This window comes from Crocodylus siamensis, chromosome 9 (assembly GCF_052110815.1).
Source record: "Crocodylus siamensis isolate JL-2025a chromosome 9, ASM5211081v1, whole genome shotgun sequence".
Classification (NCBI taxonomy): Eukaryota; Metazoa; Chordata; order Crocodylia; family Crocodylidae; genus Crocodylus; species Crocodylus siamensis.
Genome location: NC_143403.1, coordinates 57,614,687 through 57,642,178, shown reverse-complemented (window position 1 = coordinate 57,642,178; position 27,492 = coordinate 57,614,687). Strand labels below are relative to the sequence as shown.

The window sequence follows — 27,492 nt, the reverse complement described above, 5'->3', positions numbered from 1 at the left end:
GATATTCTGTTATTTCTAAAAATTAGTATAATTAACTAGTAATAATATATTTTTTAAAAAGAATGGACTTGGACAATACTTGCTCCAGATCCTGCAGGCTTGCTGTTATGTCCCAAATTATTCTGGCTCGTTCATACAAATACAGACATCTCCTAAAGAAAAAAGTAAGACTTTTATGTTGCATGCAATTGTTTACATTGCTGATTTTCTGCAAACCTAAGAGTCAACTAGGCTCAGGCTATTTGCTGAAGTAAAACAACGAACCACCGAAGGGCAGGGGTGAAGGACCAGAGGAGACAGAGAGAGATGTAACTTTGCAGGCAGACGGAGGGCGGTGATGGGCCTGGTTTTCTGTGGCCCGGCTCTACGTGACTTCTCTGAACTGGTGCAGAGAGGGCTGGAGAAGCTGCGGACGTGCGCAGGAGCACACAGCCCCTACCCTCCCCGGCAAGGACCTCCCTTCTCCTCCATGAGCGAGGGGTTAGATCGCTGTTCCCTTTTCAAATGGAAAAACCCCAGTGCCTGGGCTGAGGTTTGCTGTGCAGCCGTGAAAAACAGCAGGGCAGCAATAAAGATCTGGGCTTCCTAGTCCTATGCTGCCCCTGGGAAAGGAGAACAGGCTGCTCGCACTCCCACTGCAGAGGCCCTGGATTTGGGGAACCAGAGCCTGGTCTGTGCCCATCTCCACAAACCCCCGGCACCTCTCCCCCAGTGAAGCTCCGCACTCCTGGGCGCGGCAGGATCGAGCCCCCCGCGCACTGAGCCCCCGAGTGAAAGGGGCGCCGGGAGCGGGCGGGGACGAACCGCGCACGCGTGAAACCTCGTCGCTGGCTCCGCGGTTCGAGGCGGGGTTGGCGCTGCCCCCACGTGGGGATGCTGCTGTCTCTTTAAGAATCTGGTCCAGCTCGGATCACATGTGCTGCAGTTCAGGGCACACGGGAAAGAGAGGGACCGGCCCCGGGCTGCTCAGCTCCATTTTGCTGCAGCTGCGGAGGAGGCCGGAGCACGAGTGCGGGGGAAGGTGCTTGGTAAAGGGTCAAGATGCCGATGTTTTGCATTAACACCAACGTGAGCAAGGATGCGGTGCCCGAGAGCCTGACCGGGGAGCTCACCCAGCAGCTGGCCAAGGCTACAGGCAAGCCGGCCCAGGTGAGTGCACCCGGGCTGGGCGCAGCGCAGAGCCCCTGCCAGGGGGTTGAAGCCTTGGCTGCGTCCCGCATCTGTCCCGTCTGACCCAAAAAAAAAAAAGCCTTATATAATCCACTAGTAACCCTCAGGCTGTTCATTCCCCCAGCAAGAGGAGCTCAGTCCCTGCCGCCGCAGAGGGCGCCGCAGAGCCGGAGCCCGCCCGCCCGCGCCACGCTGGGCCCAGCCGCGGGGCTGGCAAGGGCCGGCTCCCCCCTCCAGCCGGACAAGTGCAGACGTCTACGAGCGATGCTGCAAAGTGAAGCCCTTGGTTGGGAGAAAAGCCCAGCTCTCGCTGCGCCTTGGGCTGCAGCAGCTGGGTTACCACATCCACGCCTTACTGAAAAGCAAATACAGTTGGGTTTCTCTCATTTCTAGCAGATAAGTTTTGCGTGGGGAGAGGAGGGCAGTTCTGCTGGCCTGGTTAGCCCTTCAACTTAACAAAGGTGCAAATTAGGAACTTGCATCTTGCAAATAAAGTGGATGAGCAACAGAAATTAGCTGGCTGCTCTCCCCACATGCTGTATTTTCCTCTCTAGCATCTGCAAAAGCAGGATCAGAGTTAGCTTTTGTTACAGAGGGATGTTGATAGAAGACTGATGCTCTGTCGGGTCACATTTTTCTCACTGATTTGGGTTGCAGTATAAGCCAGTGAGTTGGGGAAATGGTCTGGCATAGGAATACGGGTAGAAGGAACATGGTTTTGCAAAGGGAGTTCATCTTAAAAAGAAACAGTTACAGATTCTTTTACTTTGGGGAAAGTGTTTCCTAAATACTTTGGCCTTGCTGAGACCCCTAAGACCACTTGACAAAAGTGGAGGAGCCTGGTTGGCTCCCAGCTAGCAGATGGGACAAAAGCAAAAGTTTGGAGAGATATTAAATGACTTGTCCAAGGCTGGGGGTGTTGGTTGTATTGCATTTACCCAAGAACCTTGTCTGCCTATTTTCCAAGGTTGTAAATAAAGTAATGTGTCCATGCTGGCACTGAATTCAAATATCATGCTTGTTTCCATCAATGGAGCTATCTCAGCCTGTTACCTTCACCTCTTACATGCAGGGTTAGAAGATGACATGATGAAAATGCCAGCATCCAGTCTATGCTAGCACTCAGGCGTGACTCCTGATGTGCCAACAAAGAGAGTCACCCCAGCGTAAAATTTGAAGAGACAGGCTAGAGTACACGAGGCCAGTGAATGGCAAAGACAACAACAGAACGGAGATCTCTGAGCTCACTGTCCCCACGCTAAATCGCACCACAGCTGCTTGAGAGACATGTCCTGGGCTAACAGAAGCACACTGACCAGCTAATGGAGATTTTTGCTGGATGGCTTGCTTGTATTAAGCTGCTGAGTTCTGCACTCCTGTTAGTCACAAGACTTGCCCTAATGTGTATGCAGAGTAATACAAGGTTCTGAAATGAGTCTACAAGTTTGACCTATGCACGCCTTGCACTGAAACATTTCTTGCAATGCACTGTCACTGCTTCCTGCAAGCCCAGCCTCCTTTCTAGAACTTACTGGGTGCCTCCAGATGAGTGCGGACGTTTAGCTCCCTGGGGACAAGTAGCAGCAGTGCACCTTGTGCTATAGCTACTTGTCTCTGGGGAACACCTGTGCCACGCATGCTTTGGCAAGCAGCAAGTTACCCCAGGGGCAGGAGAGGCTGGGACAAGCGCTGGACTGGTCCCAGCAGCTTTGTCTGGGGTCTTGAGGGCCTCCCAGGGCTGCAGCTGCAGCGATCCTGCTGGTCAGAGCCTGGCCTGCAGCCGAACACAGTTCTGGGCAGCCCAGCTCTGCTTTTCAGTAGTGCACATTGCCCAAGCATGTGCTGTTCTGTTGGGTTTTTTTCCATAGGTGTGGGTTGTTGCTTTTTTTTTTGACCCTGGGTCAAAAAAAATCCATGAAAAAAATAAAACCGAGCAGTGCATGCATGGGCAAGCATGCCCTTGCAGCACAGAGAACATCTGACTGTACAGTATGTGGCACTGCAGACATGTCTGTGTTGCCACATACCAAATGGCCATACTCATCTGAATGCACCTAGTTAGTCTTGACCTGCTATATAAGGTCCTCACCACGTGCACCTTCTATAGTTCCTACAAATACTAGGAAGACCACTATCTTGGCAGTGGAAGGCAGATAACTTCTCTCTCAAGTGATTTAGGAACAACACACAGTTGTATGCATGCCTGAGGTACACTGCAAGAGCTGCTTGAGAAACATGTAACTTAAGTGGTTTAGCTTGCAGTAACTAATTCTAGAAAAAGTCTGTTCTTTGGGTTCAAAACATATACAGATCAAGCAAAGGAAGACTGTTACACAATAACATTCTTTCTCTTGTTTCACAGTACATAGCAGTGCACATTGTACCTGATCAGCTGATGTCCTTTGGGGGATCCACAGATCCCTGTGCTCTCTGCAGCCTTTACAGCATTGGCAAGATAGGAGGGCAACAGAACAAGAACTATACGAAGATAATTTGTGACCTGCTCACCAAACAGCTGCATGTACCTGCAGACAGGTGAGGCTTCAGTGCAGCAGCGGGCCTATTATCAGCTTGTCTGAAAATGCTATTTTTGGCCCCCTTCTTATGTTCTTTGGTTGTATGTCTCTGTCTTGTGTTTTTAACAACCTAGATCTTTTTTTTTTTTTTTCCAGTAACATTCCCCTCCAGTTTCACTAAAATATTGTAAATGGTCAGAGCCCCTTATTCTTCAGCTTGGCAGCTCTCATTAAATGATCTTATCAAGCTTCTATGTAGAGATGCCCCTGTTACAAAAGTTGAAGTGTGCTCATTTCCTGAGTTGAACTGTTCTGGATCTGTAGTTCTGGGGTAAACCCCTATACAGCTAAAGTCAACAGTATCAGCCTTCTAGGATTACAGTTTAGTATAATCTCACTCTTGGGCTTGGAAGATGATGTTCAAAGGTATGATATTCTGTCTCCTGATGTGAACGGAGATCACTAGATAGGAAAAAGCAGCAGTAGAAGGTTGGTGGTTACGGGTACAGAGGCCCAATCCAGTGCAATTCTGCTACTCCATAATGAGATCAGAGCATCCTTCCTCAGTACCAATTGGCAAGAGAAAACTGCTGCTCCCTGTGCTTGTGGGACTGGAGGATGAAGAAAAGCAATTGCAGAGCTGGCCTAAAAAGCTGGCTTGGTGTTTGCAAAAGTTGTCATGCTCCAAGAGGTGCCACCTCCTCACCTAGATGTGCTATTAGGTGATGGGTGTTCTCTCACACACAGTGCGAGACTTGCCATACTCAGGTCTCTAGTGTCTGATCAACTAGTGCTTTGAGCAGGCATGTAAAAGGAAGTGAAGTTTCTAGGCTTATGCCAAAGCTTACTAATTGAGACCTCTTTGTTTCTAACAGGTTTTAATCTTTTTAAAAAAGGAGAACTCGAAATGATTCCCTTTTAAATGGAGGCAAGGATTTCTCTCCTATTGGACAAACCACATAGTTGGGATTAAGTTAGATGAGTGTTTGAATGGTCCAATAAAGGGGCCCAAGGAATCCTTCCTTCCTTGCATCATTTCTGAACCCTCATGGCTATGCCTTCCTCTGAACAGGAAGTGCTTTCCTGCAGGTGACGGTTACCTGATGCCATCACGCTCTCAATGTCCCTCTGCCCTTTCCTGCAGGGTCTACATCAACTTCTTCGACATGAACGCGGCCAACGTGGGCTGGAATGGCTCCACCTTCGCGTAGGGCGACCCCCCCTCGGCCCCCGCCACCCCGAGCTGGACGGCTGCTCCTGGACGTGCCCCTTCCCTGCCTGCCCGCAGCGACCGTGGCACGAAACGTCCTCTCACCGAGTTGTGGTCCCTCACCACCGCCTCTACGTAGTGCTTGCACATTCCTCTGTTTTCTACCTGTAGAAAGTTAATAAAGGTCTGGAAGGAAGTGGTGTCCTGAGCGCTCCTGCTGCTGTGGGGGGGGGGGGGGGGGGCTGGTGCGTACCCGGGGGCGGGGGGCCCCACACGTGCCCGAGCTCGCTGCTCCCATCCCCGCCCCTGCAAGTCTGCTGGCCCGAGTGGGGGGCGGGGACTGCTCGCGCCTCCCGGCCCGCAGGGGGCCCTCGCGAGACCCGGCGTCGCCGTCGCAAGGAGCCGGGGCGCTGCGTGACGTCATCACCGCGCGCCCCGGAGCGGCGGGGCTGGGGCATGGAGCTGTTCCGCATCAGCAGGTGGGCGCAGGGGGGCCACGTGGGCGGCGGTCCCCGCGCGGCGGAGGCCGGGCCGGGGGCTCTCGGGGCCTGGGGTTGTTCCGGATCCAGAGGGTGCGGGGGGGCCCGGCTGTCGCCTGCCCGAGCATGGTTCTGCCTCGCCCGCCGGGTTGAGCCAGCGCGGGGGCGCTAAGCCTTGAGTCCAGGAGCCGCGCAACCAAGGTTACAGTGTTTCCAGCTCCAAGAAAAAGGACACTTGTTGGGGGACGCCTTGCTCCCGACCCGCAGCCCCCTGGTCCTGTCGGTACCCGTCGCTCCCGACCCGTGGCCTCTGCCCCCGGGCCTGCTGGTAACACTCGCTCCCGACCCGCAGTTCCCTACCCCCCAGGCCATGCTGTTGCCCCCCCGCCCCTCCCATGCCCTCACTCCCAGCCCACAAGATCCTCAGCCTTGCTAGTGCCCCATACTCCCAACCCACAGCCTCCTCTGCTCCCAGCCTTGCCAGCTCAGCCCTGGGTCCAAGCGCAGCAACCCCTATTCATGCAGGCAGGGGCAAATCAAGTCAGGCCCCAGCACGAGCAGGAAGGAAGAGGAGGGGAGGCCTGTGGCACCCCCAACCCTGAGCTGGGGCTCCTGCACCCTGCCAGGCAGCCTGGCCACCCACCACTCCCAGTGGGACCCCAGCTGCTATGCCCCTCTGAGCACGGCCGTGGAGTTCCCCACTGCCCTCAAAGGGTCCCCCTCCCCCCACTGGAAGGACAGGCACTTTCCCCCTACCCTGCTGCAGCCTCAACACCTGGTCATTCCCTTCCCCTCAGTGCTATCAGGCACCTGCCTCACCTCACACACCCATCCCCTCTACACGCTTCTGCCACACACATACACACACACTTCTCAGGCCCTGGCCATCCAACCCCTGCCCCCCATAGACCTACCTGCATACAGCTGCCAAAGCTGCTCCCTCCCCCTGCCTGGTTGCATGCCAGCCATGTGTGTGTGCATGCACACATACATGCACATGATGCCCCCTGCCTCCAGTTGCCCTCCCCCTCCTGTCACCAGAGGAGCAGAGCAAAATCCCAGATATTCAGATTTCAAAAAACCACCTGGACAGAGATTGGAGGATTCAAAAAGAGGATGTGCCTAGGAAGACCTGGATGTATGGTAACACTACCTGTGACAGGTTCTCAGAGGCTTCCTTGTGCAATTCGCAGGTACACTGGTGAGGAGGACAGTGCTGTGGGGAATTCGTCGCAGGCGCTGCTGGAACGGCTGCGTGAGCAGGCAAGAGCCCGGCAGCTGAAGAAGCAGCAGCAAGAGGAGCTTTCGCCTTCTGGAGAATTCAGGCTAAAGGAAAGTGAAACCAAACTCCCTGAAAAGCCTAAAAGCAGAGACTCTGGCTTAGATTCTGAGAACCAATCACAGAGAGAAACAAAAAAGAAAAAGAGGAAACAGAGCGACAAGGATGTCTGTGCAGAGGGGCCAAAGAAGTTAAGGAAAAACCTCAAACGCGGCAATGATTCTGATGAGCCTGCAAAACTGGCTGATTCCAGCCTCACTGCTGAGGCAGCCCAAGAGCATGTTCCACTCAAAAAGAAAAAGAGAAACAACAAGAAAACTTCAGTTGTATCACCAAAGAAAACTGAAGCAGGTAAAAACTGAAAGCATAGAATTTAATTTTCTTGTAGAGGACAGCTCTGCTGAAAGAGAAGCAGAAGGTATGAACTTGCCTGTTCCCTTTGCGTAACTTGGATCTTCACTGACAGTCTTGTCCTCAGCAGAGTGTTTAAGTTTCGGTTACATTCCACCTCCTCCCCCACAGAAAAAGCAACATTCTGAACTTCTGAGCTTGGTTTAAAATTGGGACATAGTGGCAGGGGGGTCTACAGAGATGAGGCATGCCCATAAGGTCAGAGTCCAGCTGTCTTGCTGCTACCATTGAAAGGTGGTTGATTGGTAAGAGAATGAGTTTGCAGGTGGTTTTTCAAAAAAGGCTGTTGTGCTTTCTTGTAGTATTTTTTTCCTCCTCTCCTAATAATTTTTCAGATCCTGAAGAAAATGGTGAACAAGAACAAAAAAGAAATAACTTGAAAAGAAGGCAGACTCAAAGAAGGAAGAAGATGGATCTTTCAAAAGAAGTGAAAGCTGATGGAGCTGAAATGGGGGAGGAAGGCAGTGGTGAAGTTGTTAATGGGAATCAAGGTGGGAATGAACAATTGTCCACTGCAGGAAAGGAAAAGGCAACCCCACCACCCTCTAGTTTGAAGATTCTTGGTGGTTATGATAAAAAGGCAATACATAAGGTAACTACCTGACAAAGGATTTCATTCTGATTGCTATAAGAAGGTGTTTTCTTTCACGTATAGTATAGTCAGCTGTGATGTTAGAAGTTACTTTATTCATGCCTGGCTCACCAGCCTTTGAAAACAGGGATTTCCTGCTTCATGTAAACACTGTTTGCCCTGTAGTCCAGAGCTCTGATACCTTGAACGTCTCCATAAAAGCAGCAAAATAGCTGCCTTGGATATTGAGAGAGGTGTATCTGTAGAACCTTGGGTTTCACCTGTTGAGTACTTACCCAGTGCCCAGGCAGGCTTGATTTACCTGCACCAAAGCTGACTGGGTTGTTCCTTATACTCAAAATAACACAAGTCTGTCTACCCAAGCTATTGTTAGACCAGTGTAAAGAAATTCAACCAGGGCGGCCTATGCAAAAGGTGTTCGTGCTTCAGAGAAGCTGTCAAACTTCTTTCTTTTTTCTTAAAATAGGATATGTCTACATGTGTGTTAATGTGCATTAAATCTAGTACTTCCATTGTGAGGTACTATGAAAATGTGCATTAGTCTACCTTAAGTGCATGGTTTAGAAGGGCATTTATACGCATGCTGAGGGAGGGGAGGAGCTTTAATTAGAAAAGTGCCCCCGCTACCATTTTTCAGCACAGGGATGCTGATATGTGTGATGCTGGAGACTGCTAGAGTGCAGTAATTACCACATTCCAGCAAACTTGATTAATTGAGTCTGCGCTGACATGCTGTAATTACAGCACATTGGAGCAGCCTCACTACACATCTGTAGGTGCCCTTAGCGACACTTAATATGCATTAGCCAATTTTAATGCGTATTAACTAAATACCATGAGTTTTTTTGTGATGCTTTAATGAGAATGAGTTTACACCCTCATGGGTGTAGACTCACCCATCTCAATTTGCTTTTTGTTCCAGATTCAGCCCATCTTGCCACAATGGCTTGCTCAACCTAAGCTAGTACATAAACGTATCAAAGAAAACCTAGTTCCAATCCAAGACGTCCCAGGAATTCATCCCAGACTTCTGAAGAAGCTGCAAGTGAATGGAGTAGAGTCCTTTTTCCCAGGTACATTAATAGTGGTCTTGTATTTTTCTAGATCAGTTAATTTTCCTCCTGTTTATATAGTTCATGTCTCATAAATGCATACACGATATGAAGAACTTATGAAAAAGTCACAACTAGGGGAAGGCAGGAAATAAGTAATTTTGGCTAGAAGCAGAAATGCCAAAAATCCTTGAAAGGTGTAAGAATTTATGATGTTTTAGCCAGTATGGCATTTATGTTGCTTTAGAACTTAAAATGCCTAGGTTAAAGAATGATTAAGATTTGGTATTTTTCATTAACAAAGTAGGATGGGAAGAAGTAGAACCATAAGTTCCTGATATGTTACAGCTGAAAAATTTACTTTGTACAAATTAAATTAATTTTTGAGTGAACTTACTGTTTCATCTCTGGATACCAAGTATAACTACAGTGTTACCCCAACTATGTGGGGGTTATGAATCAGGTCAGGGACAAACCTAGTGAGTTCTCAATTGGAATATCTTGTTGGAAGCATGTACATGTCAGAGTTCATTTTAGAATGTACAAATAGAATTTAAAGCAGGATTATTATGTTAACCCAGCGTAGTCATTCTAAACTTCACTTTCAAAAACCTAAATCCAGGTCACAAAGATATTGGTTGTCTGGTCTTAGTGTGCAAAAGAAAACCATTCAAAAGTTACAATCTGGTTCTAAACTTTTCTATTTTAAGCCATTTCAGTATCTAATATTTTTACTGTGCTAAAACATGTAGCAGAGTGTAAGAGCTGTTAGTGTGCTGTTCTTGGGGTAGTCTCCCATTTATTTATCTTGGTAGTAGCAAGAGGCTCTTGAATACTTTGCTAATGGACATTTTTGACAGACCAGAGTGGAATAATAAATGTAACCTTTTTTTCAGGATGTGAGAAAGGAGGAGAGGTTGCACTTGCTCTGCTTTGTTCCTTGTAGCTTGTCTTCAGGTGTCCAGTCCTACAAGTTGCTGAGCACCATCATATCTCCCTCCAGTAGTATGAGTCCAGAATTCAGGCTGTAGCAGGACTGGGCTCCAAATGAAAGCTAGGACTATAAGTCAATTCTGGCCCAGTTAGTTAATAACTTTTAATTGACCCTCATTTTCCTTTTTGATTTGTTCAGTTCAGGTAGAGGTAATTCCTGCCATTTTGGAGGGTGCCTGCAATGGCTTTTTGGTAGGACGAGGAGGATACCAACCAAGTGACATCTGCGTCTCAGCCCCTACTGGCAGTGGGAAGACACTGTCTTTCATCATACCTGTGGTACAGGTAAGTTCAGCCAAGGTGTAAAGCTGTACTAAGGGTCATGACTGCCCTTGTTTCACTGCAGAGCTACAGAAGCTTCTTGAAATAGGTCAGAAACATAGGAAGAAACTTGATCCCAAGCCCTGAGCTTTGTAGGCTTTCAAAACTGTCTACGGGATTTAGACTGAATACTGTGATTAGTCTCAGTGTTTCATCCAGTATTCCTGGCAAAGGAGGTAGTCTCAGGAATTGTGGGGGGGTTGGAGGAGGAACAGATGAAAGGAAAATGCTGAGGGATTATTGGGATGACAGGGTAGGACACCAGCTCTGCTCCTTTCAGGTTCTCATATAGTCTTTGTTTTGGCAGACTCTGCTGGAACGAGCAGTCTGCCAAGTGCGAGCCCTGGCAGTTCTGCCCACCAAAGAACTGGCACAACAGGTAAATTACTTTTTCTTCTTTCCTCCGAGCTGAGTTTGAGTCAAGTGAAAGGCTGGTCATTAAACACATTACACAAATGCTTCCTGGTTTCTGGGATGGAAAGTAGATTGAAGTCCCTCACTGGGCTTGATGTTGAGCCAAGATAATGGAACGCTTTGTCATAAGCAGTTATCAATATAGCTAACAACAAATCCCTTCTCCCCCCTGCAGGTGAGTAGAGTATTCAACATTTACACTGATGGGACAGGTTTGAAGGTCGTGTTGATTACTGGGCAGAAATCTTTCGCAAAGGAGCAGGAGGCTCTTGTTCAGAGAAGGTAGGTTAAATATTCTTTTGCATTATGTTTTTTAGAGCTCTTGAATCTTAAACCCTTATCTCAGTGAATGGTGAAGTCGAAGTGCTGTCGCATCACATGTTTGCAGAAGCACAATTTTCTGCTAGTAGCTACAATTTTAAAGTGTTTTGTTAACTCTTAGTCTGTCAGGGGAAATAGAAACATTACCTGAGATTTTGACTGCTGGTTACATAACTGCCTGTCCATGGTAACAGTAATACATTTCAAAGGACACGTTTGTCTCCATCAGTTGTGCCGTCTGTGTTCAGGACTTAAATAAATCATGAAATGTATGGGCCACAATGGCTGCTTGCCAGACGTTAACACTCCGCCCTCCCCCCCCCCCCCCCCCCCAAAAAAAGCGCTTTGCTTTAAATTCGGCACGCTCCCATGCCAAGCCCAGCACGTGCCCAGAGAAGTCAGCACATTAGTTGGACCCAGCTCGCCCCATATCTGTAATAGATTGGGTGCTTTAGTGGGGCTTTTTTGGCATTCTTATCTAATAGCTGGTTGAATCAGCTTTAGATAAAAGCACCAAAAAACCTCGCTGGAGCACCTAGTCTATACTTCAGTCCGGCTCCATAGCATCTGTAACGCATTGCTGCTTCCGGTAAAGCATGGCTTGTTTGTTTTTAACCTCTGCAAGCAGCCTACATACTTCCTCACTGGGACCTCTGGCCTTCAGTGCTTTCTTCCCTTGCCTGGTTTTGTAAAACCTATCCCTTTGAGGAGGTGATAACTTCTTAAGCATTTATGCTGAAGAACCAAAGCAGGAGACTGTTCTTCATTGACTGCTTGTTAGCTCTGCTGTCTATCCTGTGCTCTTGCCTTTCTCTGCTGTGAAGTTCTCCAGCATAAACACCATTGTTGCTAGGAGAACTAGGGATTGAGGCAATGGCATTATAATATTGGCTTAAAACGGGATACACTCCAATAACTTCTGATTACTTACTAAGAAAGACATCTCCAAGTCTCACTGAAATCAGTTAGTTCTCCATCTCAGCATGTAATTTGGTTAATTATTCCTTAATGAAGTGAAGGGAAAATTTCATAGACTTCATAGACATTAGGGCTGGAAAGGACCTCAGAAGATCAAGTCCAGCCCCCCCGCCCGAAGAGCAGGAATTCAGCTGGGGTAATAGGATCCCAGCAAGATGAGCATCCAATTTACTTTTGAAGGTGTTCAATGTAGGTGCTTGGGAGGAGCCTAGGGACTTGATGATCAAGGGAGCCTTCTTATACTGATTTGATGATAACGTGTGCTGCAGGAAGTAGCTTGGTAACAAGACATTTGCTCTTTCAGGGTGATGGGTTACAGCAGCCTGGCTGATATTGTTGTGGCCACACCTGGACGACTTGTGGATCATATTGACCAGACCCCTGGATTTAGCCTGAGACAGCTTCGCTTTCTGGTGGGGCAGCTCCATTGATCTGATGTCTTATCACAAGGCTTTTTTCATCAGTAATTTCTACTTTGTATTTCTTTGTACTCCTAGTATATGTTGATATGAGCACAGCAGTTCCTATATGAACAATCAGATTACTTGTCAATCTGGTCCTAGCATCTGCTTCCAGAAGGGACACGTTACACAATCAGCAATCAAAAGCAGGGGTTTCCGAGTAAAATAGCAAATTGCAGTATTCCACCAGCATGTTGAAATGTGCATGGAGACCACATGAAACTGTTGCCTTATTAAGACCATTGGATATTAGCCTGTCTTTTGCCTTTTTATATAAACGGTATGTGATAGATATATATTAACAGTAAAACTTGTTCTGGGTCTGAGGTTGGCAATGAAACACTGAAAACAGGTACCGAGATGCCTGTCTGGGCTCCCAAGTGCAGAATTCACCTTCCAAGTTTTTCTCTGGAGGAGAAACCAAACAGTTTGGCTTATTAGACTTTTCTGGTTGTATAAAGAGATGTGTGTTGTGTGCACGCTCACTCCCTTTTCTTAGCCCCAGAACTTGTTTCAGGCAAAACAAATGTTTCTAGGGATTAAAATGTCTAGAAGGAAAGCTACAGCTGTCTGATCCCTAACCAGAGGTGGTTTGTATCCATGTGCACTCAGATCATTGATGAAGCTGACCGTATGATTGATGACATTCACCAGAACTGGCTGCGCCAAGTGGTGAAAGCTGCATTCAAAGCTGAAGAGGATTCTGCTTCCAGTGTTCTTTTCCAGAGGACAGAGCCAGGGCCTGTGACAGCGGCCAGGTAACTTGCAAAATCCATTCTGATTCAGTGCCACAGATGAGGACACGAGGTTCCCTCTCTGATCAATGCTAATGTTCCAATGTCTGCCCTGCCTCAGTGTTGATGCTTATATGCTCCCTAGTGCTCAGTCAGGCTTGACATGTCTCTCTGATAAAGGCTATTGCTTTCAATGGCTTGAAAATGTGAAGCATTCAGGTAGCAAATATTTGATGCCAAGAATTGATTTATGCTTTTAAAGATAACTCTTCCTACTGCGTCTCCCCAGTCTTTTCACCAAGATTAGCATAGAGTAGAACATGAAAATACTGCAGTCATTCCAATATTATAGCTGACTGAGTTCACTGCATCTATCCACCGTAGCTGCACAGTAAGTTGCTGGATGGGATTATTTGCTGAGATAACTCTCACATACTCTTAGTTGTTGGTTTCATGTAATTATCCATGGCATTTCACAGAATAAATGCAGGCAGGTGACTGGCCTTTGAACAGTTTATAGCAGGGGTGGGCAAAATACAGCCACAGGCTGGATCTAACCCACAGCAGGTCCACAATAGGTCCCTCAGTCCCTCTTGGCCCCGGCACAATCCAGTCATGGTGTGTCCTGCAACCCTCAGACTCACTCCTGCCAGAGCGGATCAGCAAGAACCTGGGTCCAGCCCCAACCTGACCACCTGCTCCTGCTTCACACTGCCTGCAGCACATTCTGCCGCCCCCAGGCACGCAACAGGGCTGGGGCAGCTCTACAGCTGGACTGCCTTTCTAGGCACCTGCAGTAGGAACTGCCTGATGGTGGCAAGGGGGAGGAACTGCTTTCCCCTGTGCTGAGCAACAACTTCTGTCCTGTGCCACCGCTGCTCAGCCCAGATAGGTGAGCCTGGAACAGGCACAGGGTCAAGGCTATGCAGCACAGGTTCTCACCAGACCTAGGGCCAGTGGCGGCAACAGCTGGAAGGAGCCACCGCCTCTTGGGCTGCCTAGAAAGGGAGTCCATCTGCAGAGCCGCCTCAGCCCCGCTCTGTGCCGGGAGGCAGCAGGATGCACCACGGGCGATAAGGAGCAGGCATGGGGCAGGGGAATGAGGTTGGAGCCGTGCCCAGGTTCCCGCTGATCCGCTCTGACAGAAGCAGGGGCGGGGCACGCTGGGTCTGCACACTGTTGGCAGTGGTGGAGAGGGACCACAGGGTGCGTGGGTTCCAGGCAGTTGCTGGACAGGTGCTGACTAGTTCAGGGTGGTATGTGTGGTGGGGGGGACTCCCATGCACACCCCACTATACCCATAAGCCCTTCTCTGCAAAACCCACAACCATGCCCTCCCCACACACAATCACAAACCCCATAAATTCTGTACCCACCCACACCCTCCCCGCACACACACACCTGTGTGCCTCTAGGGGGAGCCCCACTCACTGCTATGTGCACACAACCCACCACACATGCACCCATACCCCACCATGCATACCCCACACCCCCATACACACACACCCAGTCACCCTCCACACACCTCACAGCCCCCCACAAACCCCATACCCACCCAGACACACACCCACAAACACGTCCCCATAAACCCACTGTAAGCACCCACGCACGTCCACACATACCCCCACACCCCACATACACAAACATCCACACACCCGCAGGCCCCCACAAAGCCCATACCCACCACCCGTCCTCACTTCCTGCAATATACAAGAGTAAAACTTCATTTTGAGCTTTTATGCAGTTACCTCTGTATGCACCACGCAAATCAAGATACAAATGTTTTTTTAAATAAAATTAAAATATGTTATTGCCAATATTTGATTTTTAGTATATAATTTGTGTTTTTTTTCCTGTTCCAAGATGACAAACCCCCTCCCCAAAAGGAGTGCTTCTGGGGGCAAGGGGAGGGACTTCTGTGGCAAAGGTGGGGGTTGGGGGCGGGACTTCCAGTCCCAAGATGGTGGCAGGGGTGAGGCACTGGTCAAGGGACAGGGCTGCTCTTGTGGCCCTCCACATCTCACCAAAACTTGTTAAGCAGCCCTGCAGCCAAAATAATTGCCCACCCCGGTTTATATTTTTAGCCCTACACAGGAGGGGAGAGGTTGGAGAAGTTAAGACTGTTTAAGATTGCCTGGTCTCTTGGGAAGCAGGTACATGTATTGGGGGCTGTGTGTACATTTCTTAGCTGCTATTCCCTTTACAGGGCTAATTAGGGTGGGCTGGCTAAGCAAGCTCAATGGAAATTTTGAAAATACACTTGCAGGAGAAGTATGGGATCAGGACCAGTTATTGGCTCCCCTCAAAAAGCATCTGACAGTGCTTAAGGAGCACCGATTCTTCCTTTATGCCCCCAGTCTAAATGGCCCTCCATGGTCTATTCCAGTTTGTGCTGTCCCCAGATACCACTACAGAAACTGCTATTTTCAGCAACACTGACTAGGAACCCAGAGAAATTACAGCAACTGGGCTTGTACCAGCCTCGACTCTTCACCTCCGTCTACTCCAAGAAACAAGCAAGCTCAGCTGGACCAGTGGCAGAACAGAATGCTGAAAAGAAATATACCCTCCCCGAAGGGCTTTCGGTAAGATGATACATCCCTCGGCAGCAGTAGACAGTACCTTTTTAGAAGAGGATGTACTTGCAAGGATTCTTCCTGTAGAGCAGGTCAGACTCAAAGCAGTTTGATCTGCTCTGAAGTAAGTCACATTTTTCCCTATAATCTTATCCCTTTTCTTCCGCATACAGCCTTGCACTACTCAAATATGTAGAGACGTCCTACTGACTTACTTCTGCATTTACATACCTGCTGATGGATTGCTACCTGTTAATCAGCCCAGGATGACTTTTTTAGGTAGAAACATAGAATCATAAAAAATTAGGGTTAGAAGGGACTTCAGGAGGTCATTTAGTCCAACGCTCTAATCAAAGCAGGACCATCCCCAACTAGATCAATCCCAGCTAAGACTTTGCTATATAGGTCTTAAAAACCTCTCTGGATAGTCCTTTACTACCCTCCTAGTAAGAGAGTTTTCCTAATATTGAACCTAAACTTCCCTTGCTGCAACTTGAAACCATTGCTCCTTGTTCTGTCATCTAAGTACAGTCTAGCTCCATCCTCTTTGTATCCACCCTTCAGGTAGTTGAAGGCTGCTATTAAATCCCCCCTCAGTCTTCTCTTCTCCAGACTAAATAAGCCCAGTTCCCTCAGCTTCTCCTCATATATCATGTGCCCCAGCCCTCTTACCATTTTTGTTGCCTTCTGCTAGACTCTCCAATTGGTCCACATCCTTTCGGAAGTGGGGAGCCCAAAACTGGATTCAGTCCTCCAGATGTGGCTTTACCAGGGCCAAATGGAGGGGAATAGAATCACTCTCCTTGAACTGCTGGCAACACTTCTACTAATACAACCCAGTATGCCATTAGCCTTCCTAGCAATGAGATCACACTATGGGATCTTACTGGCTTATTGTCCACTGTAACCCTCAGGTCCTTTTCCATAGAGCTGCTGCTTAGCCAGTTGCTTCCCAGCCTGCACCGGTACAAGTAGCTAGTTCCCTTCCAGGAGGGTGGAGTGCAGTGCTACACAGTGGGCAACCAGAAGGTACAGTGATATGTAGTGTTTCTCAGCTGTAGATCTCAAGGCATATTGCAGAGATGAGTACGCATTGTATTATTAGAGACTGGGGAAGTGAGGCATGCTGCTTGTTCCTTGCTTCAGGCTGCAGAGCACATCAGTATCAGAGACAGGAACAGAAGTCTCAGGCCCCAGTCCTGTGTTGTATCTACCAAGTCATGTTACTTTCCCTGTGTGGCTTGCCCCCAAAGGGGTGGCAGTGTGGGTTTGTTACTCTCTCTGCTAGTGGAGGGGTTTGGGAGGAATATTATACAAAGAAGTGTAGGCAAATAGGTTTCAGAGACAACAGTCAATGTGAGGACTGATGCTTTGAAAGTGAATGTGTGTCCTTGTCCTTTGCAGCAATATTATGTGCCCTGTAACTTGAATTCGAAGCCCTTGTTCCTCTTACATTTCATGCTGACAATGAAGTTCACTCGTGTGCTGTGTTTTACCAACTCAAAGGAGACTTCACATAGGTGAGAGCATTGATGGACCATTTGTATTGTGGAACTGTATACATCAGAACTGCTGTGTACTGGGTCAGACCATAGATCCATCTATCCCAGTATTCTTTCTCATAGTGGCAGAGTGGGGATGCCGTGGGGAGGGTAAATAGGGCATGTCCAGTATTTTCCACCCCCTGCTTCTCTCCCACTGTAGATCCCACCATTCGTATATGGCCCAGTTGAGTAAATAAATTACTCTGAAATCTTTTTCTCCTTCCTTTTCTTGCCCCCAAACAGGCTGTTCCTGCTGGTCCGAGCCTTCGGTGGAGTGAGTGTGGCTGAGTTCTCTTCCAGGCTGACTCCAAGTGAGAGGCAGAAGACCTTGAAGGTGTTTGAACAGGGCAAAATACAACTGTAAGAATCTCTGATAAGTGTTCTTAGCATTTCCTGTAACACTAAGCCAAGGTACTGCCAACACAGATTGTAATGAATCCACATACATAATAAAATGAAAAGTGAAGGTCACAAGAACCAACTTGTAAACTGATGGGGAGCCAGACTCGTGTGTTCTGCCCTGTGCCCATATGCGTTGATCATAGCTGAGCATCATGTGGTTGTGATTCTTGCATCTGCAAATGGGCTTTTAGAATCTAGCTGCTTACCCACATGCACGTGTCCTGTTTATAATGAGCAGTAGCAATAAACTCTTATTCAGTAGCTGCACAAAACATGCTGTAATTGTGCACAGCAAGGCTGAGATTTTTCACAATCAAATGAGTTACTTTGTTGGCAAACAAATAGAAAATACATGCCATTTTATTACAGTGACATAATGGATGGAAGCAGCATTACCTTACTAGATCTGTCCTGCTCCTGATATCTAGTGTCTCTTTCCAGCTGTGTGACTGTAGGTAAACCACTTACCTCACATGTTTTCTCCTGTAATAATCAAAGGGGCATTGAGTACTTATTGTTAAGTGCTTTTGAAAACTGTTGAAAGAAACAAATGCTTTCAGATTAAACCTTTTTTTCTACAGCCCACATGTTCAAATGCTGCCTTTGCTATTGGGCTGAATGCATCGAGCATAAACATCTTGGTGCCTTTTCAGAGTGGTTTAGAAGAGTGTGATTCCAACTTCAGAACTACCTAACCAAAAATTCCACCCTTGGGTTGTACAGGGATGTTAGTACAGTGTTATGATGTGTCCATGTCCACCTGTGTTCAGAATTTGCAGTCATTGGGCAGTTCTATGTAATATGGCCAAACTGGAAATGCATGGTACCAATATTGTAGTTGCTGTGTGTGTATGTATATGTAATGTATTATTTAAATATGTAAACATTTTTTAAAAAACAGGTTAATCAGCACAGATGCTACTGCTCGGGGGATTGACATTAAAGGAGTGAAGTACGTAATAAATTATGACGCCCCCCAGTACATCAGGGCATACATTCACCGGTAAGTGGGTCATGAATACAAGGCAAGATCTCATCTGAGCTCACATCTGTCTTTTCTATGACTTGTTAACGTCTGTCTAAAATGTCTATGATGTGGGGTTCACAGGGACCTTTTATGACTAGCTAATTCAGTGTCAAAGTAGCTCTTCAATCGACATTAAACCTAATAAGTCATTGTAATGACACAATGCTACACTGAAGTTGGGCCGTTCCTTTATTAAACCAAACCTAGCTTACAGGGAATGTAGGTCTTGCCCTGGACTATTGCAAGTGTTGTGGGCCTGATCTTTTTTTCAGGGGTTGTGATGAGCAACATTGAAATCAGTGTGAGCTGCTGATGCTCTGAAAGCCCTGAAATGTTAAATGTGCATTTATGTAGAGAGCTGCCTTGGTTGGCATTAGGGGTGTGCGAAGCGGGCCCTATTTGATTCAGATTTCAATTTGGCCCGAATCGGGGACAGTGATTTGATTTGTTGATTTGGATCACTGTCCCTGATTCGATTTGGCTGAATCTGAAGATTCGATGCTGATTCAGAGAATCGGCAATTTGGCCATAGACACAGCTTTAGAAGTTTTTTCTACATACCTTGAGGTAGCAGGCACACCTTATGATTGCTGTGATGCTGGGGCTCATGGAGCATCCCACAGGAGTCGGGGGGGGGGGAGGGCCCCACGTGCTCGGCGGCAAACCCAGAAGTGGAGCAGAAGTGCTTCTGGTCCACTTCTGGGTCTGCTGCCAAGCATGCTGGGGAGCCCCCCATACTTCTGTGGGGCATCACAGTATTCATGAGCCCCCTGCTACCTACAGGTATGTAGAAAACACTGTCTCTGTCTGAATCTCCGAATCTTTCCGAGTCTCTCCAAATCAATTTGGAGGGTACCGATTCAATTCAGAGAGATTAAAGGGTCTTCTGATTCAATCTGGATTCAGAGATTTGGCCACTGAATTGGGCTGAATCTCCACCAAATCGAATCGGGGCATGATAGAAACAATTCAGATTTCTGTGAAGTTTAGGTAATTCCAAAATCAGACAGTTGGGGCCAGTGAGCATCTCAGGTGAGTGTTCTTGGCATTTTCTTCAGTGCTGACTCATGCTATTGAGAGAACTCAGTGCAGGTATATAATAAAAGGACTATTCTGCAGCTGTGATGCTGACAGTTATGCTTGTATTGCTGTGACAGGTTGACATATGTTTGTCTGATTTCAGAGTTGGAAGAACAGCTAGAGCTGGAAGGGTAGGGTTGGCATTCACTATGGTCCTCAAAGTGCAGGTAGGTTACTGCTATGGTTACCGCCACTTCTTTCTCAAGTGAAGCACAGAGAAAGAAGAGGAGGAGGTGGAGGATTTCATAAATTTCATAGACATTAGGGCTGGAAGGGACCTCGGGAGATCATCGAGTCCAGCCCCCTGCCCAAAGGGCAGGAAGTCAGCTGGGGTCTTAGGATCCCAGCCAGATAAGCATCCAGTTTACTCTTGAAGGTGTTCAATGTAGGTGCTTGAACCACCTCCCATGGCAGACTGTTCCAGACCTTGGGGGCTCGGACAGGAAAGAAATTCTTCCTTATGTCCAGCCTGAAATGGTCTTGCAGGAGTTTGTGACCGTTTGACCTCGTCATCCCTTGGGGCGCTCTGGTGAACAAACGTTCCCCCAGATCCTGGTGGCAGTGTAATCTCTGCCACTCTTCCCCCTCCCCCAATTCATAACTGGCTTGCAGCCTAGTTCTGTTTAGGGATGCTTTGCTGTCATTAATATCTGTGTGGCATTGCCACATGTCTTTCATACAAATTATTCATAATTGTAAGATGCCCAATCTTGAATACATGAAGCATAATGACTTGGATATTCAATCAGTAATTCAGGCAGTGATTTAGCACCAGTGTTTCTATTCACATGCTGATATAAGTGGTATGCCCAGGTTTCTACACCAGTACTGAAAATGCACCCTCTCATTGCCTTGCCCGCTGACAAACACTGCTGTATTCCAGGCTTTGCCTGCAGATTCTTAAGGAGTTTCAAGATACTGCAAACTCAATCTAATTAAGCATTAAACTCCCTCAAGATTGAGCTTATGCTTGGTTTAAGTTTCAGTCACTCATTTCCAACCCACACTAAGCCTTCTCAGCCTGCTTACTTCACCACTTCACAGTTCAAAACACCTTGGTTGAAAAAGTGAGATAAGGGATTTATCTCGAGAATCTTCCTCCCCTTAACTTTCTGTATTGATTTGCTCTGCAGGAGCAGAAGTTCTTGCAGATGCTGAGGGATGCTGGCTTCCCAGAGCTGGGGAAACAGCTGGTGAAGAGTGAGTACATAAAGTCATTGTTAGAGAGGTATGAAGAAGCACTGTCCCAACTCCAGAAAACTGTCAAGGTAAGCACAGGATGGAGGAGCTGCAAAATAAAATAGAGGTGTACCGATACATTGTTCCATATCATATCAGCAGTGATAAAAAGAAAATTGATATGATCGGCAATTGGCTTTTTTTGGTTGATGGGGCCGATAATATCCCTGATAAATGCCGCATGCATGCCCGCAGCCTCAGCATGCACTAGTCCTTGCTTGGAAAGTAGCGTGTGCCTGGTAAGTAAGTTGGGGTGAAGGGGCAGGGGGAATGGGAGGGGCTGATGGAGGCCTCTGTGGTGAGGGAGGGAGGGAAGGAGTGGGGCTGGGGTTGGCGCAGTGGCAGATGTTGCCCAGCTGGGGCAGGGCACATGACAGAGCCACAAGTGTCTTATCCAGGGGGTGCAGGGAGGTTAAGGGTGGCTCCCACCACTGCGCGCTTCCCCGGGGGAGGCACAGAGGTACATGTCCCCTGAATTTGCACACAGGGTGAAGGTGAGCTGCCTCCTACATGCTTGGTGCTGGTTCCGGGCTCTTCCCAGGAGGGGTTGGGCCAGGGCTGCACTTGGGACAGGCAGTGGTGGCACTGGGACCAGGACTATGGGGTGGGGGGCTACAGCCACCCCAGAATTCACTCCCCCTCCCTAGCCCTGCCTCCCACCACCGCTGTCACCTGTCCGGAGCATAACCCCAGCCCAATCCCCACCGGAAATAACCGGCGCTGGCCCCAGCCCACAGCAACAGCCCACCCTCACCTAGTGCACAGATCCGAGGGGCATGTGCCCCCCCCCCATGCCCTCCCCCCGGGGGTGCACACAGCAGCAGGAGCCACTTCCCCTCTACTCCCCAGATGAGCCACTTGCAGTTCAGTCCCACACCCTGCCCCGGCTGGCAGCACCTGCCCCTACCACTACCCAGCCCCACACCCTCCTTCACTGTGGGGGACTTGATCTACACCCCCCACGACCCTTCTCTCTCCACTTCCCCTTCCCCCCAACAGACATACCAGCTGGATGCTGCTCTCCAAACTGCTGGGTTGCATATCAGGAATCAGATTGGTATTGGTTAATATGGCTCATTAATAATCGGCTATCAGTATTGCCCCCCAAAATCTGTATTGTTGCACCCCTAAAATAAAATACTATTGAGTACAAAAAACACAAACTACTTCGACATGAGTGTTAGTGTCTGGAATTCTTTTGTAACCAGAAAGATCTGCAGAGATGCTACAGAACCTAAATTTGGACTCTACTCTGTACTATTTTGAAATGTCGATGCTCGTAAGGTGAGATCAACCAATAGAGAAGAAGTGCCAGTGTTAACTGCCTTTCTGCAGAGCTGCAGGTTTGGTGTAGAAAGTTAGAAATTTGATATGCAGAAATCATAAAAATCAAAGGCTGGAAGGGACCTTGAAAGATCATTGAGTCTGGCACCCTTGCTCTGGGCAGGAATACTGCTAAGATCACATGGTCCCAGCAAGGTGTCTATGCAGTCTCTTAAAGACTTCCAAGGTTGGGGACTGCACTGCCTCCTTGGGAAGCCTGTTTCAGATTCTGGTCACGCTTACCATAAAGAAGTTCCTCCTTGCATCCCACCGGAAACCATCCTCTGACAGTTTATGGCCATTGTTCCTTGTCCTCCCCTAGGGTGCCCTAGTGAACAGGTTTTTTTCTCCCAGTTCCCAATAATCACTCCTTACACACTTATCGATGGCCACTAAGTCCCCCCTCAGTCTTCTCTTCCCCAGGCTGAGCAGTCCCAGATCTCTTAGTCTTTCCTCATAAGGTTTGTCCTCCAGGCCCTTAATTATTCTTGTGGTCCTTCTCTGGACCCTTTCAAGAGTCTCCACATCTTTTTTTGAAGTGCAGCCCCCAGAACTGGACACAGTACTCCAGCTGGGGTCTCACCAGCGTCGAGTAGAAAGGAAGTATCACTTCCATAGCCCTGCTCACAACACATTGGCTAATGCATCCCAGTATACTATTAGCTTTGTTGACTACAGTGTCACACTAGCCACTCATGTTCATCCTGTGATCAGCCATAACCGCAAGGTCCCTTTCAGCCATCATGCTGGCCAGGACATCTCCTAACCTATATTCACGTCACAAGTTACTTCTTCCCAGATGAAGCACCCTGTATTTATCCTTATTAAACTGCATCCAGTTCCACTTCGCCCACCTTTTCAAGTCATCCAGGTCCACGTCCTATCCCCTAGTGTGACTGCTTTTCCCTCTAATTTAGTATCATCCGCAAACTTGGCCAACATGCTTACCACATCCTCATCTAAATCATTGATAAAGATGTTGAACAGCACATGGCCATGGAATTGAATCCTACCAGTTGGCAAACTTTAGGGCTGTGTTTTGAACATTGGAGGAAAGAGGGTTCTTTGTGTTGACTCTGCCAGTAGCATTTTGGGGGAGCCAGAGGCATTTTCCTAAGTCAGCAAGACGTTGCGTTTGTCAGCTGAGTAGTGACGATTGGGTAAGTATTTCATGCTGGGTGAACTGCATGGGACCTCTTGCTTTAGAAGTCTGTAGGGAGTCTGAAATGTGGAGGCTGAGGGGTCTGGGGCCATTCGTACCTATGAAATATGTTGGCTTCAAAGTCCAGCTGCTTGTCTATGCAGCAATGTCTGAAAAAGAAAAAGATTTGTCAGGCTCTGAGGCATCACTACCTTTTCAGTACTGCTTGTGCATAATTGTGTGAGACCTAAGGCTCACTCAGTATCTGCAGTTACCTCTTTTTGTCTTCAACAGGATGAGCGAGCACAAAAACGCGCGTAAGACAACCCAGGGGAAAGATGTATGTTGTGGCACTGAGAGCAGCCAGGACAGGTGTTTCACTACATTTTGTGGTTATGAACTTAAACTGGTTGCTGGCAACAGCATTGTGGCAACAAAATGCAGTCCCAGAGCTGATGGATCAGCTGGTGAACCTTGTCAAGAAGCTAATCACATCCTTACTGACAGCTGTTCCCTGGACCCAATACATATGTATAGCTCATTTCCACTGTGAGGATGCTGGGAGCAAAGCTCACTTTCCAACTTCAAAAATATTGTTTGAAAAGGAGCTTATATCAACAGACTTAAAATGGCCAACAGTAAGGGAACCATCCTCCTGCCTTGGAGTATGGGCCTGAGGGAGCATGTAGTTACCAAAGATGATGAACCAGGTTCTCTATCTCCTTGTCTTGGCCTGTGGGTCAGCTGGACTTAGACCATCGTTCCTTCTCCCTTGCTGCAGAAGCACCATCTCTACTGGCAAACTCACCAAAAAGAATGTACAATGACTGTAGAACTAGCCAGCAGCTTCAGGAGCTGTTCCAGAATCAGGAGTCAAGATTTTGTTTTTTAATAAAAAATAATATTTAACAAGATCTTCAATATCTTTGCAGAGGTGGTTCCGAGTAGAGATGCAGACAATAGAGATTCCAGAGTGAATGTTGTTGTCCTGCACCATTTTTACCAGGTGCACAAACCTCCTATCCACTCCAGTTATGCCCAAGTCCCAGGTTCTAGTGGAAAAAGCAGCTGTTGGTATAAATAGCAACACAATAGATAAAGGTTACAAGTTTTACCATTTGTATTATAAAGTTACTTATAGGACCTGGTGAAACCTCAGCACTCTAATTGACAGCAGTTGATGTGTGATTCTCTTAAATGTTTTCATCTGCTCTGTATGATATTTAGGGTGCCATCCTTGGCTGGGTATCAGATAATTAAGTTGAGCTTCCAGAATAAGTTAGATCCCTTGCACCTGGGAATTCCAAACACAGGATAAGGAATCAAACTGGGAAGGATGAATACTTGTTTCTTGTGTGAGCTGTTATATAATATTCAAACTCCTTTTTTTAAAAAAGGTAAAAATACATTAAGCTGTTTGTGGGAACAAGGTGTAGCTTGGATTGGGTGGAAGCTTCAACTCCACAAACTACTAGACCTTCTAAAGGGAAACGAGTCATGGGAAGTTAAAAGGAGTTTGAGAGTTGGGGCTTTGCCAAGGAGAGAAGGCTAGCCAGATTATCTTCAAGTAATAGGGAAGGGACACCTATTTTTGTAAAAAGATGGTAAAAAAAATCTTAAAGGGAATGATCCTGCACTAACACCTGCATCATGCTGAAGCCAGATTGCATCTTCCCTTGGCCTGATTGCCATCCCCTTACTACACAGATGTTTCCCATAGCAGAGTTTCCGATACTGAGAGCCACAGTCTCACTTGTGGCAAAGAGAAACCACGTAGTTGTTCATTTATCTACAAGATTAAAAGAAGTGCGCTTTTTAAAGTCATAATTAAAAAATCAAAACCAAGATCAGGTGTTTTATCAGGTGAGCCATATGGAACAAAAGCACAATCCTCCCTGAGTAACAATGCATGGATGAAGCAGTTGTTGTTTCAGAATGATTTGCATTTGAAGCCTGTATCTTCAAGCTGCCTGGCCTACACTGCCCACCTGAAAGGCAAAATCTCACCATAGTGTGAAGGGAGCTGAGACTTCTACTCTAGCTAAAGGCTGCTGTGTGTTTATGACAACCTGGAAAATTCATTTTCCTGTACTTAGAAAGCAGAGCTTCAGGCAGAGATCCTATATACCATCATTTTGCAAATTAGGTATAATCATAATACCCCAAAAACAATCAGAGAAAAAGCCATGGGGAAAAAGGACTCAGTGTAACCAACTTCTATGTGATTTCTTACTTGGTCAGTGTACATAATAGCACTGTTTAGTGAATTTCTTTGTACTTATTCCAAAGGTCTTATTTGAAATGAGCTACATGAGCCGGGGAGTGAGAGCGGAAGTCTGATGAACTGTCACTGGGTATTAGTAGAGGCAGGAAGAGGGAGCAATATGAAAATCTGTAATAGTCTGCTTATTCTGACCTGATCAAGTTAGTATTCTCAAGATAAGTTCTTATCAGTGGTTTTTATCTAGACAAGCCATGGGTGACTGATGCCACCTTAGGGGGGCAAGTGCCCACCTAGCAACCAGTCAGTGATAGTGGGGAGGGGAGTCCCCCCATGGCCAATCTTGCTGACTGGATGTGGGGGGAGGGTCCCCTACAGCCGATCGTGAAGCAGCCACAGCACTCCCACTCCCCAGCTGGCACTCGGCCATAGACAAAGCTTTAAATGTGTTTTCAACATACCTTAAGGTACCAGGCATGGCTCATGAATGCTGCAATGCTGGGGCAGATAGAGCATCCCACAGGAGTGTGGGAGCCCCCCCACGGTTTTGGCAGAAACCCAGAAGTGGACCAGAAGTACTCCCCAGGTCTGCCGGGGAAAGCACTGGGGGCCCCTCTCAACCCTCCCAGCTCACTGATCCACCACGGGGGACCCCAGGTGCCCCCCTGACCCAGAAGGCACCAGTCGCCATGCTGGTGGGTTGTGGGGGGGGGCTCCCCAGCAGACCCAGAAGTGGATTGGAAGAGCTTCTGGTCCAGTTCAGGTTTGCTGCCAAACATGCTGAGGAGCCCCCTGCGCTCCTGTGGGACTCTCCATCTGCCCCAGCATCACAGCATTCACAAGCCGCTTGGTACCTTGAGATATGTAGAAAAAACATTTAAAACTGTCTATGTCTGAACTGCCGAATCTTTCCGAATCTCCAAATTAATTCGCAGGGTTCCAATTTGATTCAGAGAGATTAAAGGATCTCCAGATTTGGCCACCAAATCTGGCCAAATTGAATCAGGGACCGAAGCTTCACACAGCCCTAGTGCCTAAGGCCTGTTTTCAAAAGTGAGTTGCCTCTGAATATGGTTTAGGCTCATAAGGCTCAAAGTTTTAAAGGTATTTAGGTAGGTATTGACTATTTAAATAGTTTTAAGGATTTGAGCTTTCTGCACTTAAGTCAGTTCTGAAAATGGGACTTATATTGTGGACAAACAAAAAAACTGTACCCAATTAAAAGTGGGGAGACTTTCCATGGTAATATTTGTGCATCTCCTCTGTTCCTCCATGAGGGGAGCCTAAGCCGCAGTAGTTTAGTAATGGTTTCATTCTGCAGTAAACTGCCTGGATTTAGTTTCTACTTCCTGCAGAACAGAGTAGGTGTCTTCTGCATAGAGTTATTGCAGCTCAGCTATCTGTGGTTTTTCTTCCCCTTTCTTCTTTAACTAGGACACAAGGCAGGGCAGGGTGCCACCACTCCAAACAAGTTAATATTTAAAGTGCCACCCTGCTCCCCCCTTCTGCCTTTTAACTCAGTTTACTTTCCGTCTCGCTACACCCTCAGGGTCTCGTCACATGGGACAGTTAATATGTATGTTAAATCTGTGTGGTATTAAAATTAAAGTGTGTCCTGAGCAGTCACACAGGAATGTTTACTATGATCTCTACCATGCACAGCTCACTGATTGTCAGTCCCAGTTCTAGCACTGCACCAGAGTCAGCTGATGGTTGTTCCCAGCCCCAGGACCCTCTGGCTTTGTCACTTGATTCTGGAGGAATGTGACAAGAGAAAGATCCAGGATCCTACTTCCTGATGTGAGCGGCTTGTCCCACCTGGAGGCTTGGTACAGCAGAGGGGTTTCTGGCTGTCACAGCTGGGTGAGGATAGCACTAGCAGATTGCTCTGGTTATCTCCATGAAGCAGTTCAACAATACCTGAACATATATTACCTAATAGGATCTGGAGATAATCCTGTGACAAGTCATAACTTTGCTATGAGATAAGAACACTTACCATGTTTTT

At 47.5% G+C, this 27,492-nt stretch overlaps 2 protein-coding genes across 2 annotated transcripts; both read left to right on the top strand.

Moving 5' to 3' along the window:
• The first annotated feature begins 903 nt into the window (after positions 1-903).
• On the top strand, positions 904-5,092 carry LOC149857664 (macrophage migration inhibitory factor). The gene is made up of 3 exons (XM_090063150.1): positions 904-1,149; positions 3,533-3,705; positions 4,831-5,092. The coding sequence occupies exons 1-3, from the start codon at positions 1,042-1,044 to the stop codon at positions 4,895-4,897; spliced, it is 348 nt and encodes a 115-aa protein (XP_089919276.1). The 5' UTR covers positions 904-1,041; the 3' UTR covers positions 4,898-5,092.
• Positions 5,093-5,252: 160 nt separating this feature from the next.
• Positions 5,253-24,177, top strand: DDX51 (DEAD-box helicase 51). The gene is made up of 16 exons (XM_090063040.1): positions 5,253-5,375; positions 6,569-7,005; positions 7,401-7,657; positions 8,580-8,730; positions 9,842-9,987; positions 10,331-10,402; positions 10,613-10,719; positions 12,041-12,149; positions 12,810-12,955; positions 15,318-15,516; positions 16,912-17,027; positions 17,295-17,411; positions 18,355-18,456; positions 19,664-19,727; positions 20,694-20,828; positions 23,558-24,177. The coding sequence occupies exons 1-16, from the start codon at positions 5,353-5,355 to the stop codon at positions 23,582-23,584; spliced, it is 2,208 nt and encodes a 735-aa protein (XP_089919166.1). The 5' UTR covers positions 5,253-5,352; the 3' UTR covers positions 23,585-24,177.
• Positions 24,178-27,492: the final 3,315 nt, after the last annotated feature.